Here is a 13,802-nt window from a genome sequence, read left to right as displayed (position 1 = left end):
CCTGAGTCCCCTCGGGGAGAAAGAGCAGAATATAAATAAAGATTATTATTATTATCATTATTATTATTATTATTTGAAACACAACAAGATGAGTCCACAGCAGATCACACATTGGACCCTTCCCAAGTGTCTAGGACTGTGTGATGTATCGGCGAATAATGCGTGCAGATCCCAGTAAGGTGACCTTCTGCAGCTGACGTATGGTAATTTTGTCAGTGCCGATTGTGTTTAAGTGCACGCCAAGGTCCTTAGGCACTGCACCTAGTGTGCCAACCACCACTGGGACCACCTTGACTGGCTTGTGCCTGAATTATTATTATTATTATTATTATTATTATTATTATTATTGAAATTCTTGCAAGAGTTCTGACAAAACGACCAAGACAGAAAGCAAAATTATTGTTAGGTATACTAAAAGTGGAAGACATTACTTATGTAAAGCTATCACAATTGACAGAAAAACCACATAAAGATGCAGAAGGTCGGGCCTTTCGTTCATTCTGAGTGGGAAAGGTGCATCAATGCATTACCATGCATGCCTTCTCAGAAATACATCATCATCATCATCATCAATAATAATAATAATAATAATACCCTACTTTTCTCTCCAACAAGGGGACTCAAAGCAGCTTACAGTAAAAGTATTTAAGAACAGTTGAAAATCTACAAGTATACATACATTAACACAGGATTAAATGTTGCTGGTATTTCAATAATAATAATAATAATAATAATAATAATAATAATGCCCCATTTTTCTCTCCAACAAGGGGACTCAAAGCAGCGTACATTAAAAGCCTTTCAGAACAGTTGAAAATCTACAAGTATACAAACATTAACATAGAATTAAATGTTGCTGGTATTTCCAAAATTCAATTTAAAACCATAATAACAAATTCAAAACGAAAAACTACAAATTTTCAGCCCTATAGAAGACCAGCAAAAATGTCATTCAAATATAGTAGCTGCTCATCGGAAACCAAATAAAATAAAATAAATAATGTAATGTAAGATTGCGTTTAGGCAAATGAAAACTTGGCATCACTAAGAAAAGAAACCAAAAAAAATATCTCAATTTCCAAAGAATATTAAATATCGCCCTCTTGTGTGAATTACTCATAGTAATACTAAGCAGAGTATTCTGGGACTCCTCTGAAATATGCCTGGGAAATATAAGATGGTAGCTTTAATAGCGTGTTACCCTGTTTCCCCGAAAATAAGACAGTGTCTTATATTAATTTTTGCTTCCAAAGATGCACTAGGTCTTATTTTCAGGCAATGTCTTATTTTTCCATGATGAAGAATTCACATTTATTATTGAAAATAAATATGAACACTGATTACATCCTGTACAGTAGTATATAAACTTTGCTAGGTCTTACTTTTGGGGGAGGCCTTATATTTAACAATTCAGCAAAAACCCTACTGGGTCTTATTTTCAGGGGATGTCTTATTTTTCCATGAAGAAGAATTCTCATTTATTGTTGAATAGAAAAATGAACATTTATTATATACTATACAGTAGTATATAAACTTTGCTAGGTCTTACTTTTGGGGGAGGCCTTATATTTAGCAATTCAGCAAAAACCCTACTAGGTCTTATTTTCAGGCGATGTCTTATTTTTCCATGAAGAAGGATTCACATTTATTGTTGAACAGAAAAATATGAACATTTATTATATCCTGTACAGTAGTATATAAACTTTGCTAGGTCTTACTTTTGGGGGAGGTCTTATATTTAGCAATTCAGCAAAAACCCTGCTAGGTCTTATTTTCAGAGAATTTCTTATTTTGGGGGAAACAGGGTATAAACTACACAGGGTCGTTATGATCTATGATAAATATTTATCTCTTCCAACAAGTGGACTTTGATGCCAAAATATTAATCTTTCACATTAAAAAAACCAACAAACTTAAGCCAAGTTGTATTCATATATATACACTACACACACACACACACACACATATACTTGGAGTAAAAGGCATGTGACTCAAGCCTTATCTCCATTCAACTCTGTTATTGTCTTTTACTTTAGAGAGCTCACACCACAACGTGTTAACAGCCTTGTTTCAGAAATTCTGCTAACTAACCCTCAAAGCCAGCTTAACAAAGCCTTTGCAGTCACAACTTCCACTAGAATAAAGTTAAGCATTGCCATTATTTCCATTTTTTTACCACTATCTCTCATCCTGCATAAAACGTCAAGCAACCTGCAAGCCCTCAAGACCACAAACTCCTAGACATGCGGAGCCGCAGTGGTGCAATGGGTTAAACCCTTATGCTGATGAACTGCTGACCTCAAGGTTGGCAGTTCAAATCCGTGGGACGGAGTGTGCTCCTGCTGTTAGCCCTAGCTCCTGCCAACCTAGCAGTTTGAAAACATGCAAATGTGAGTAGATCAATAGGTCAATATTGATCAATAGGTACTGCCTCGACAGGAAGTCAAAAAGTCACTCCATGGAGTCATGTTACAGTAAGTTGTAAAAGGATCAACACCAAGTGTGTGTGTTAAAGAAAACTTTATACTGTTAATTATTATGTGCAGCTGCTAATCTAGGTCAGCTAGTAAGTTTGAGCCACACCCGGTGGGGTTGTGTTTTTTTTTTTGTCATGTCAGGAGTGTCTCCTGGTGTGAGAGAATTGGCCGTCTGCAAGGACGTTGCCCAGGGGACGCCTGGATGATTTTGATATTTTTATCATCCTTGTGGGAGGCTTCTCTCATGTTCCTGCATGAGGAGCTGGAGCTGATAGAGGGAGCTCATCCGCCTCTCCCCGGATTCGAACCTGCGACCTGTCAGTCTTCAGTCCTGCCGGCACAGGGGTTTAACCCGCTGCGTCACCGTGGACTCCACCCGGTGGGGTATAACTGTATGTGTTTTGGAATACAGTTCAGCTTTTGCTCAGAGGAGCTTATGCTTTCAGCATTTTGTTCAACCATTTGCGCTGTTCATTTGAAGGAAGATGAAGAAGCCATGCTCTTTGCTTTCTGTAAGATACTCCACTTTGGCAGGAAAAACGAAATGCAAAGATACAAAATGGGGGACAATGCCTGGCTCGAGAGCAGGACGTGTGAAAAAGATCTTGGAGTCCTCGTGGACAACAAGTTAAACATGAGCCAGGAATGTGATGTGGCGGCAAAAAAAGCCAATGGGATTTTGGCCTGCATCAATAGGAGCATAGTGTCTAGATCTAGGGAAGTAATGCTACCCATGCACTATTCCACTTTGGTTAGACCACACCTGGAATATTGTGTCCACTTCTGGGCACCGCAATTCAAGAGAGATATTGACAAGCTGGAATGTGTCCAGAGGAGGGCGACTAAAATGATCAAGGGTCTGGAGAACAAGCCCTATGAGGAGCGGCTTAAGGAGCTGGGCATGTTCAGCCTGAAGAAGAGAAGGCTGAGAGGAGATATGATAGCCATGTATAAATAGGTGAGAGGAAGCCATAGGGAGGAGGGAGCAAGCTTGTTTTCTGCTTCCCTGGAGACTAGGACGCAGAACAATGGCTTCAAACTACAAGTGAGGAGATTCCATCTGAAAAATGAGGAAGAACTTCCTGACTGTGAGAGCCGTTCAGCAGTGGAACTCTCTGCGCCGGAGTGTGGTGGAGGCTCCTTCTTTGGAAGCTTTTAAACAGGGGCTGGATGGCCATCTGTCAGGGGTGATTTGAATGCAATATTCCTGCTTCTTGGCAGGGGGTTGGCCTGGATGGCCCATGAGGTCCCTTCCAACTCTTTGATTCTATGATTCTAATTCTTACCAGGATTATGTCAGTTTGTTGAACTGTTTATTTTGTATGCAACACTGCAAGAAGCAGGAAAATCGCATTCAAAGCACTCCTGACAGATGGCCATCCAGCCTCTGTTTAAAAGCCTCTAAAGAAGGAGCCTCCACTACACCCTGGGGCAGAGAGTTCCACAGCTGAATAGCTCTTACAGTCAGGAAGTTCTTCCTCATGTTCAAGTGGAATATCTTTTCCTGTAGTTTGAAGCCATTGCTCCGTATCCTAGTCTCCAGGGCAACAGAAAACAAGCTCGTTCCCTCCTCCCTATAACTTTCCCCTCACATATTTATACAAGGCTATCATGTCTCCTCTCAGTCTTTTCTTCTGCAGGCTATAAACATGGCCAGCTCCTTAAGCTGCTCCTCATAGGGCATGTTCTCCAGACCCTGGATCATTTTAGTCGCCCTTCTCTGGACACTTTCCAGTTTGTCAATATCTCCCTTCAATTGTGGTGCCCAGAATTGGACACAGTGTGATTCAAGTTGTGGTCTAACCAAGGTAGTATAGAGCATGGGGAGCATGACTTCCCTGGATCTAGACACTATACTCCTTTTGATGCAGGCCAAAATCCTGTTGGCTTTTTTTGCCACCGCATCACATTATTGGCTCATTATTAACTTGTTGTCCATGAAAACTCTAAGATCTTTTTCACATGTACTGCTCCCGAGCCAGGCGTCCCCCATTCTGTATCTTTGCATTTCATTTTTTCTGCCTAAGTGGAGTACCTTGTTAAATTGAGTATCTTGCATCTCTCCCTATGAACCATCTAGGTCTCTAAAATCATCTGGGGAGGTCCTGCTCTTGGTCCCACCTCATGCCGATTGAAAGGTTGGAAGTTCAAGTTCTGGGTCGGGGAACTGGCGGGAACGAAAGACAGGGCCTTGTCAGTGGTGGCCCCTCGGCTATGGAACACCCTCCCTTGGGATATAAATCGGCCTCCTCCCTCCTAACATTTAAAAAAAGAGTTAAAACCTGGCTTTTTGAGCAAACATTTGCAGATGCAGTGTAACAGGCTAATTTAGATCCATGGAACGATTGGACGATGCGTCTGGAAAATGATTTTAATAATGAGACATTGAGGATTTGTGTTTCATTGTTCTTATTGCCTCTATTGTTTTTACATGGTTTATATGTTAGTGCTTTAATCAATATGGCAAATAAATAATAAATAATTCCATCAAGAACATTAATTATTTTCAAAAGTAAAATCTACAACTGCTGTTTACGTCCCTGCCCCTAGTAAGGAAGTGTATTCTGGACTATTTCTGAGTTTTATCCCCCCAAAAAACAAATCACCTGAAATACAAGTTTTGTAAATATTGATCATTCAAACAACAACAGTCAACAATGTTCACATCCATGAGAATAACGCTGCACCAAGCCTTGGTTGTCCCAACAAGGCCAAAGCAAGACTGCTCACAAGAGAGAGAAATGCATTTTGGAGAAGGCGAGCAACATGCATTAATGGCATACAGACAGACATACGTCTCCACTCATGCTCTGGACGGACAGCACCAGGACAAGGCTGTTTTTCTCACGTTCCTGTCAACATCTCCAAGACCCACAAGCAAATGCCAAAGCAGAGCAAGCCATGGACAAGAATGTAGACAAGGCAAGTGACACCGGAGAGTGGAAGCCAGCACAGGACAGCAGCAGAAAAGCCCCAGAAAGCGGGAAGGGGTGACGTGAGTGCAACAGGTTGGATGTAGACAAACAGGCCGAGGAGCAGGACGTGGCCGGTCATCCTAGGCGGCCAACCCAAACTGGAGAAAGACCAGGAATGTCCCTTTCGGCCAGCGGAGGCATTTTTCCAGTTTGTTCCCACAGGGAAAGCTGCAGGTTGGTTGGTTTTCAGCTGGAAAAGTGCACGGGAAGAAAATAGGTGCCAATATCTAGCATTGGGGTTCAGGCTTAACACGTGTCCAAGTCACTGAGCTCACACACCATGATGGTTTCCTACATTTTGTCCAACCCCTGATGCATCTACCAGTTGGTGCTCCTTGAATTCTCACCTGAAGGCCTTTTCCAGACATGATACATTGCACACTTCTCACGAAGCCATGTTATATCATGCCCATCTACAGCACTGTCTCCATGGAATAGAAGCCGCACTCCAGGGCTTCGGAAAGGATCCTTTCCGAGCCATAACTGGAGATGCCAGGGATTGGATGTGGAGCTTTCAGCAAGCAAAGCACAGCATTTCTCCTTTATCAGCTGGAAAAAGTCATTTCGAAGCTCTGATGTCCAACTCCGGCACTGTCCCTATAGCCCTTTCCCTTGGCATTAAGCAGAAGATGATTTTGGGAAATAGACGCCATTCGGCATCAGAGAAATATGGAAACAACAACTGTATGTACTTGCTGTTCTGGTGAATGGAAAAATACTAAGGAATGTGCAGTTTACACTGCTCATGGGGGGGAAACTCTACTATCAATTTCTTGAAGGAAATTTTTTGAACTCGAACATAAACATTGTTCTTCCTTTGAAACCCTATTTGTAAATACTAAGAGTAAGTGGCAGGATAATATGCGTAGCAACACTAAGAGGTTATGTCAAAAGATAAAGGCTGACATTTAAATGCTCTGGATTGCAAGCAGAAAAGACTCACTGAAATTTTGAAAGAAAGGCAAGGAGATGCTTTGAAGACAACTGAGCTGGAGGAGCTGCTGGGCTTAGATTTAGACTAGGCAGGTGGACCAGAAGGAAGAGGTCTTCCTTCAAGTCCACCTCCGCTGGCCAATCAGATCGAACTGGGAAGTTCGATCTGATTGGTTGAAGGTTCCCGTGCGGGTCAGGGATCACACGGAGCGCTGAAGTCCCTGGGAAGGGGACACAGGAAATATGCAAGCAGAGAGAGAACCTGCATATTCAGATAGGGCTAAATCAGTGGTTCCCAACCTGTGGTCCATGGACCACCAGTGGTTTGCAAGAACTAAAATATGGTCCGTGGCCTCACCGTAACTACACCGGTGCTACTCGTCTTGCGAAACCTTACTCGTAGTGCTGAGACTCATTAAATTTGGTTTTCTGTGAGTGAGCAGATGGCGACTACTGGATGGCATATGTTCTGTATCAGAAACTAGAGCTGATGTGGTCTATCCAATGGAATTTTCTGAATCAGCACCCCAAATAACCAAACCAAATCTAAAGTTGACCAAAAACTGATTCGTAACCCTTTTGGTACTAATGTTGGAGAGTGGTCCCTGGTCAAGAGGTCCCTGGTACAAAAAGGTTGGGAACCACTGTGCTAAATATTATTTGTACGTGTTTGCATTCAACTGCTGTCTCTTTGGTTTGAGACATCTGGCAGCATCTAAACTCGAGGCTGCTGTAAAGAGTGTAGACCACTGCTCTTTGGAGAGGCGTGACCCTTGCTGCCACGATGACCACAGGAAGCATTGCTGGGGAGGGATGCTGATGTTGCTCCGTGACTAAGCACCAGGGCAAGGGAAGCTAGCGTAAACCCTGGGCGGGGAAGGGATGGGAGTGGGAAGTGCAGGAAGAAGGGACGTGAAGACTGCGGCACTGGCCGGCGGAGGGAGTAAGTGCAGGGATGGCGGGGGGCGGGCGGGCGGGTGGGTGGGAGGGGTCCAGCGAGAAGGACCTTGTTTCAGTACCTGTTTGGTTTTGCGGGCGCTGCTACCAGTACGTCCGAGCACTGTCCGAGGGCTTAAACTGCCAGCTCATATGGCTGCTACTGTCCATGGCAGCCAAATACAACTGTGATGATGCAGGAAAGAGAGAAAAAGAGAGTGCAGCCTCAACGTGCATGAAAAACACAGTGCAAGCAAGTGACACGCAGTGGTGCGTATGCCAATGACAGGGAGGGCTCTACCATCCTATGGGAGAAGACCTCGGAGCAAGGAAGGACCGGAAAGGAGGGAAGGAATGATCAAGGGGACCGGAAAAGAAAAGACAAACAATGAAGTAGACACAATATCTGTTCCAGGAGAGCTTTTGCCTTGGTTTCCATAACAAAACTGTGCAGAATACAGAATGATTAAAATCTCTTAAATCAGATCGGACACCTGTTTGGACGTAGTAAACCTTAGAATTAAAGCCTTGTCCATAATTCATGGATATCTGTGTCTATTTACACCTAAGCACCTGATTTCACAGAGTGTTAGCATTCCAGTTTCCCCTCTTGCTCATATGAACAGTAGAATTTAGCCACACACAACAAATGGGTTGCATCGTCAGAACGAGGACTGCAATTACATGCATGTGAAATCTCCCCTCTTCTCTCACATCTAAATTGGGTTTCGTTCCATAGCACAGAACTGCTTGCACATAGACATGATGGTAATCCCTCAGTGTTGCTTTCCCACAAGCAAGGGAGTTGGCTCTCTCTTTTGCCCTTTCACCCCAAAGCAGAAATGCCTCCACGGACACTGCTTCTCCAAACTGCAGTGGCCTTGGGATACACTAGTCACAAAAATATGATGTGCAGATTTGATATGTGTGGGTATGAATGAGCTGCATGAAAGGTGTATGCATGGGGTCTAAATGGGCTGAAGACACAACTACACCCAGGAACTGCTATTAAAAGTTGCTGAACTGCTGATACAAGAACTGTGACAATTGATTAACTGTTGTCACAGGTAATCATTTGTCAGGACCTGCCTATCTGCGTTACCGCCTCCTCCCCTACGAGTCCACACGATCCTTAAAATCTTCCGGGGATGCTCTTCTCTCGCTCCCGCCCCCATCTCAGGCGTGGCTGGTGGGGATGAGAGAAAGGGCATTTTCGGTGGTGGCCCCCTGTCTCTGGGACTCCCTCTCTAGGGAGATTAGGCTGGCACCCTCCCAGCCTAATTCCGCAAGGAATTAAAGGTGTAGATGTTTCAACCGACAACTCCTATGACAAATGATCTGTATCATGACCTGAATCATCGTTTAATTTGAATTCCTATATTACATTACTATTCATATTTTGTAAGTTAAACTGAATTGATCCTGATCCTGTTTAATTGCTCTGTTTCTATGATATTTCCTATGCTATTATACGTTTCTATCCACCTTATTGAACCACTTACCCTTTAATCAGTTTGCCTATTGGCCTCCTTTCCCCCTCCAAAATTAGTCTGTTGTTGCTTGATGCAGGTTTATTATTGTTATGTTGCTTTATGCTATTTTAATTTTGTAATTTGTTATTGCTCTGCTTTTCATTGTATGTTGCCTGGGCTTGGCCCCATGTAAGCTGCCCTGAGTCCCTTTGGGGAGATGGAGGCGGGGTATAAAAATAAATTTCTTCTTCTTCTGTTGAACTTTTTGGGGAAAAAGAACTTGTTTACAATAATTGGACACAATAACTCCTTTAAGGCAGTAGTTCTCAACCTGTGGATCCCCAGATGTTTTGGCCTTCAACTCCCAGAAACCCTAACAGCTGGTAAACTGGCTGGGATTTCTGGGAGTTGTAGGCCCACAGGTTGAGAACCACTGAGTTAAGGCAATGTTTACAAGATTCCTTACGTTAAGAAGGAAGTCAACACAAAGTTGCTTGTGTTTATCAACACCAATTAAGAAGAGTCAACATCTGTCGGGAAACTGGGAAGCCAGGATGTTTGAGGTTGGAAAAACATCTATCAATTATTTACAACTTTTTGGAACAACACAGTAGAATGTTGTCAAAGGCTTTCATGGCTGGAATCACTGGGTTGTTGTTGTTTTTTTTTAATGTTCTAGAAGCATCTAGAACATGGCCATATAGCCTGAAAAACCTACAACAACCCGACACAGTAGAATATTCCTATAAAAGATTCAGTCTCATAATTCTCAAGTGTGACAGACAGTGACGCTGTTCGCCGGCTATGCTCTGATCCATTGGGAAGGAGAGAGATAGTGTATCTTGGGAATGGCAGATCTGCAATGGAACGTAGTCTGGTCACTTGCCTCCTTTTCTCAAGGGAAGAGGAATGTGTGCGATTTTGGAGTTGTGGATTTTGTGCAGGGAGTCAGGTTCTACTGTATGGGAAAGAGGGATCTTAATCCTTGGTATTGTGCTTAGAGAAAGGATACGTTTTGACATTTTGGTGTTATGGAAGTTTTTGGACTGTGTGTTGGCAGGCTGCAAGGAAACAGGGTCTGGCCTAAGAGACATTCTTCTCCAGGAGATGACGGAAGGTGAAATGGTGATGTATGTATGGTGATGGATAAATGTATATGTGAATGTGAATGCTGAGTAAAAATGTAACCCTCACTTTGTTTGTTTGTTAGCCAATGTAACTGTAGGTTTGTGAATCCAATATAGTTCTTGGGCTAAATGTTGTTCTGCAATCCGATACTCTTTCTCTTACTGGAAAATTGCAATAGAAAGAACCCATGCTAGGACCGGGCTGTAGCACAACTGGTTAAACACTAGCAGCAATAAAACACTGCCATCCAGAAGGTGGCAAGTTCGAAGCCCAAGTCCCATTTGTGTTCCCAGCTTACTGTTCATCTAAACAGTTCAAAAACAACTGAGCTGTGAGTAGATAAATTAGAGACCACTTAAAGAAGGGAGGTTAATTTATGACACCAAAAAATGCCGGAGATCAAAGGGCAAGGAGGAAATACTATGATATAATAATAATAACAACACTTTATTTATATTCCGCCCTATCTCCCCAAGGGGACCCAGGGCGGATCATAGTACAAATACATGGCAAACAATCAATGCCGTTTTTGATAGGTAATACAGAGACTGACCGAACAGAAAGGAGGTATGTTGTGTCAATGTCAATGTCCAGCTTTTTTGGCACTTTTTACTCTATTTATTATTATTATTATTATTTTACTCTATTTATTATTATTATTACATTTATTCTTTTACTCTGTTATTATTACATTTACATTATTTTACTCTATTTATTATTATTATATTTATCATTTTACTCTATCTTTGTTACATTTATTATTTTACTCTATTATTGTTATTATTACATTTCTATTATTTTACTTTATTACTATTGGAAGGCTACGTAAGCACATTTATATTGAAGAAGGTTATTGTTATTATTACATTTATTCTTTTACTCTATTTATTTTTGTTATTATATTATTCTTTTACTCTAATTATTATCATTACATTTATTCTTTTACTCTTTTATTGTTATTATTGTTACTATTACATTTATTCTTTTATTATTACATTTATTATTTTATTTTATTTATTATTATTATTATTACATTTCATATTTTACTCCATTTATTATTATTGTATTTATTCTTTTACTCTATTTATTATTGTTATTTCTGCATTTTTTCTTTTACTCTATTTATTATTATTACATTTATTCTTTTACTCTATTATTGTTATTATTACATTTCTATTATTTTACTTTATTACTACTGGAAGGCTACACAAGCTCATTTATATTGAAGAAGGTTATTGTTATTATTACATTTATTCTTTTACTCTATTTATTTTTTATTATTGTTGGGGTTCAGCCTGCGTGTGAACCTGAACCTGATTCTCTGATTGTATTTCCTGATGCAACTGAACAGGCTACTGAACATGAATTTGTCCCTGATGGTTTGGAAACTGTTGAAACCGTTGATTCTGAGGTCAGTGGCTTGGAAAGTGAAACTACGCATCCTGATGGGAATGTTTCTGAATCAAGCGGTGATAGCTCTCCAGAAGAGCTACCACCTGCCTTTTTTAATGAGGATAGAAAAGGACAGATTTGGAAAAACAGGAGTGAATCACAGAGTCTGCGAAGGCCAAGCAGATTAAAGGAAAGGGAGGCACAGGCTTCAAAGTCTGGAGGCGTGTCCCGAAACAGTTTCTTTAGCTTTAAGTGTCTCTCCCCGGGCTCTCTCGTTAGATCAAGCATCGTTTAGACTGAGGCATTACCTTGGCAGATTTCCCGGTTTCCATGGCCTGCATTCCCAGAGGCTTCTAGTTTCCAAGTACGGTTAGTGAGATGCTAACAGGTTCCAGGTTTTTCTAGTGTTGCTTTTGGAATTTTGATCTAGTTCATAGATATTCTTGACTGCTGAATTTTACTGTGGCTTTTTGGACTTTGTATTTTCCTCTATTTTGTAGCCATTTTTTTATCAATAAAAAGGGATTGTTTTTTCCTACAGTCAAGTGTGGTGGATTAATATCTTATGGTCTTGTTTCCTGATCTGGGTTGCAACAATTATTATGTTTATTATTTTACTCTATTATTATTACTTTTATTCTTTTACTTTATTTATTTATTTATTATTATTACATTTCATATTTTACTCCATTTATTATTATTATTATTATTATTATATTTATTCTTTTACTCTCTTATTGTTATTATTACATTTCTATTCTTTTACTCTATTATTATTATTACATTTATTCTTTTACTCTTATTATTGTTATTATTACATTTCTATTATTTTACTCTATTACTATTGGAAGGCCACGTAAGCACATTGACCTTGAAGAATAATTGACCTTGAAGAATAATGGATTAATCAGAGTTGGACAGTCTTATCTGAAATAACACTTTTATGTAAATATTCAAAAACATTTAACCTGCTAATTTTATTGGTATCTATTTTAATTTTGAAATTTACCATTCGCTGCTGCATTTCCCACCCTCAGCTTATACTCGAGTCAATACGTATTTCCAGGTGTTTTTTTGGTGGTATAATTGGGTGTCTCCGCTTACATTCGGGTCGGCTTATACTTGAGTATGTGCGGTAGTTTTGTTGCTTTTCTTGCACGTGTTCGCTCTCAAGGAAGGCTAAAAGCACTTCCACACCTTTGCTTTTAAATGAGGGGAAACGAAGAGAGGCTCTATTGATTTTACTCTACGTTCTTACTCAGTGCGGAAGCTGCCTATTAACTCACTTGTGTGAAGGCTGATTGCAGGTTAGTATGCAATTGCAACCAAAGAGATTACACAATAAGTAAAACAGAGTAGAAGCCTGAAACAACTCCCAAACCAACCCAAACTTCCATTAAAGGTTTTCTTATTTTCCTTGTCAGACCATTAAATACAAAACTGGGTGAAAACTGCAAATATCAAAGCAGAAAACGAAACACAAGACTGTTTTCTTGGCTGGACCCTGTTGGTTGTGCATTTTGGAGAAGAGTCATGTGTTGATGCAAACATAGTCTCAGAAATCCCTCTGACAAGACATGACCTGCAAATGTCCTGGCAGAATAACGTTAGGCGAAGTCTCCTAATGTCTCCCTTCTGGGTACAGTCCTCCTATTTAAAATACTTTCCTTTCCAAAAAGGTACCCAGACATTACACCAGGAGATGGGTAGAGTGAGAGAACCTCCCTTTGGCTGCAGGACGACTTATCTTTCGTGCTTAAATAAGATGTTTATTAATGAAGTAGCGCACAGGAAATGGTTGCACAAATCTTCAGCACAGATTATTATTATTATTAGCCATTAGAAGCAATCTATGAAGACTTACAGAAGGGGGAGGAGATTCCCGGCCAATCAAAGGAGTGTTCTCACAGCGAGGATTCTGGAAGTTTGCATTCTGGGTCCTGGAGGGAAAGCAAAATGGGAAAGATTTGTTAGTTGTTGTTTGGTTCACAATAATGTTGGATGGTTAATACGGCCAGTTGCACATCCATAGTATTTGGGATCTCTTAAACTACAACTTTGGATCAAGAGTAGACCATGCATCGAAGTTATCCTTGGCTCTGCAGCGGAATAAGATCAATGCCTGGGTTGTTGTGAGTGTTTCGGGCTGTATGGCCATGTTCCAGAAGCATTCTCTCCTGACATTTCACCCACATCTATGGCAGGCATCCTCAGAGATGGAGCCCCCGGTGGCGCAGTAGGTAAAACTTTGTGCTGGCAGGACTGAAGACCAATAGGTTGCAGGTTCGAATCCGGGGAGAGTGCGGATGAGCTCCCTCTGTCAGCTCCAGCTTCTCATGCAGGGACATGAGAGAAGCCTCCCACATAGATGGTAAAAACATCAAAACATCCAGGCACCCCCTGGGCAATGTACTCGCAGACGGCCAATTATCTCACAGCAGAAGCGACTTGCAGTTTCTCAAGTTGCTTCTGGCTCTTTCCCCTGTCTG

The 13,802-nt window shown here is 41.0% G+C and overlaps 1 protein-coding gene across 2 annotated transcripts in view; it reads right to left on the bottom strand.

The window, feature by feature from the left end:
* The window catches only part of LOC137095321 (protein tweety homolog 3-like), a 178,693-nt gene that overhangs the window by 16,180 nt on the left and 148,711 nt on the right, over window positions 1–13,802 (bottom strand). Inside the window, exons 13-14 of one of the 2 annotated variants that reach the window (XM_067461817.1) lie at window positions 13,178–13,253; window positions 7,405–7,507 (exon numbers count right to left, since the gene is read on the bottom strand). In XM_067461817.1, coding sequence (XP_067317918.1) covers window positions 7,427–7,507; window positions 13,178–13,253 — 157 coding nt within the window. In that variant the 3' untranslated portion in view covers window positions 7,405–7,426. The remainder of the gene's footprint in view (window positions 1–7,404; window positions 7,508–13,177; window positions 13,254–13,802) is intronic. The other variant, XM_067461818.1, reaches the window with a different exon arrangement.

This window comes from Anolis sagrei, chromosome Y (assembly GCF_037176765.1).
Source record: "Anolis sagrei isolate rAnoSag1 chromosome Y, rAnoSag1.mat, whole genome shotgun sequence".
In the NCBI taxonomy this organism is placed as follows: domain Eukaryota; kingdom Metazoa; phylum Chordata; class Lepidosauria; order Squamata; family Dactyloidae; genus Anolis; species Anolis sagrei.
Note: the sequence above shows the minus strand (reverse complement) of the source record. Positions and strands in the feature narration are given on the sequence as shown.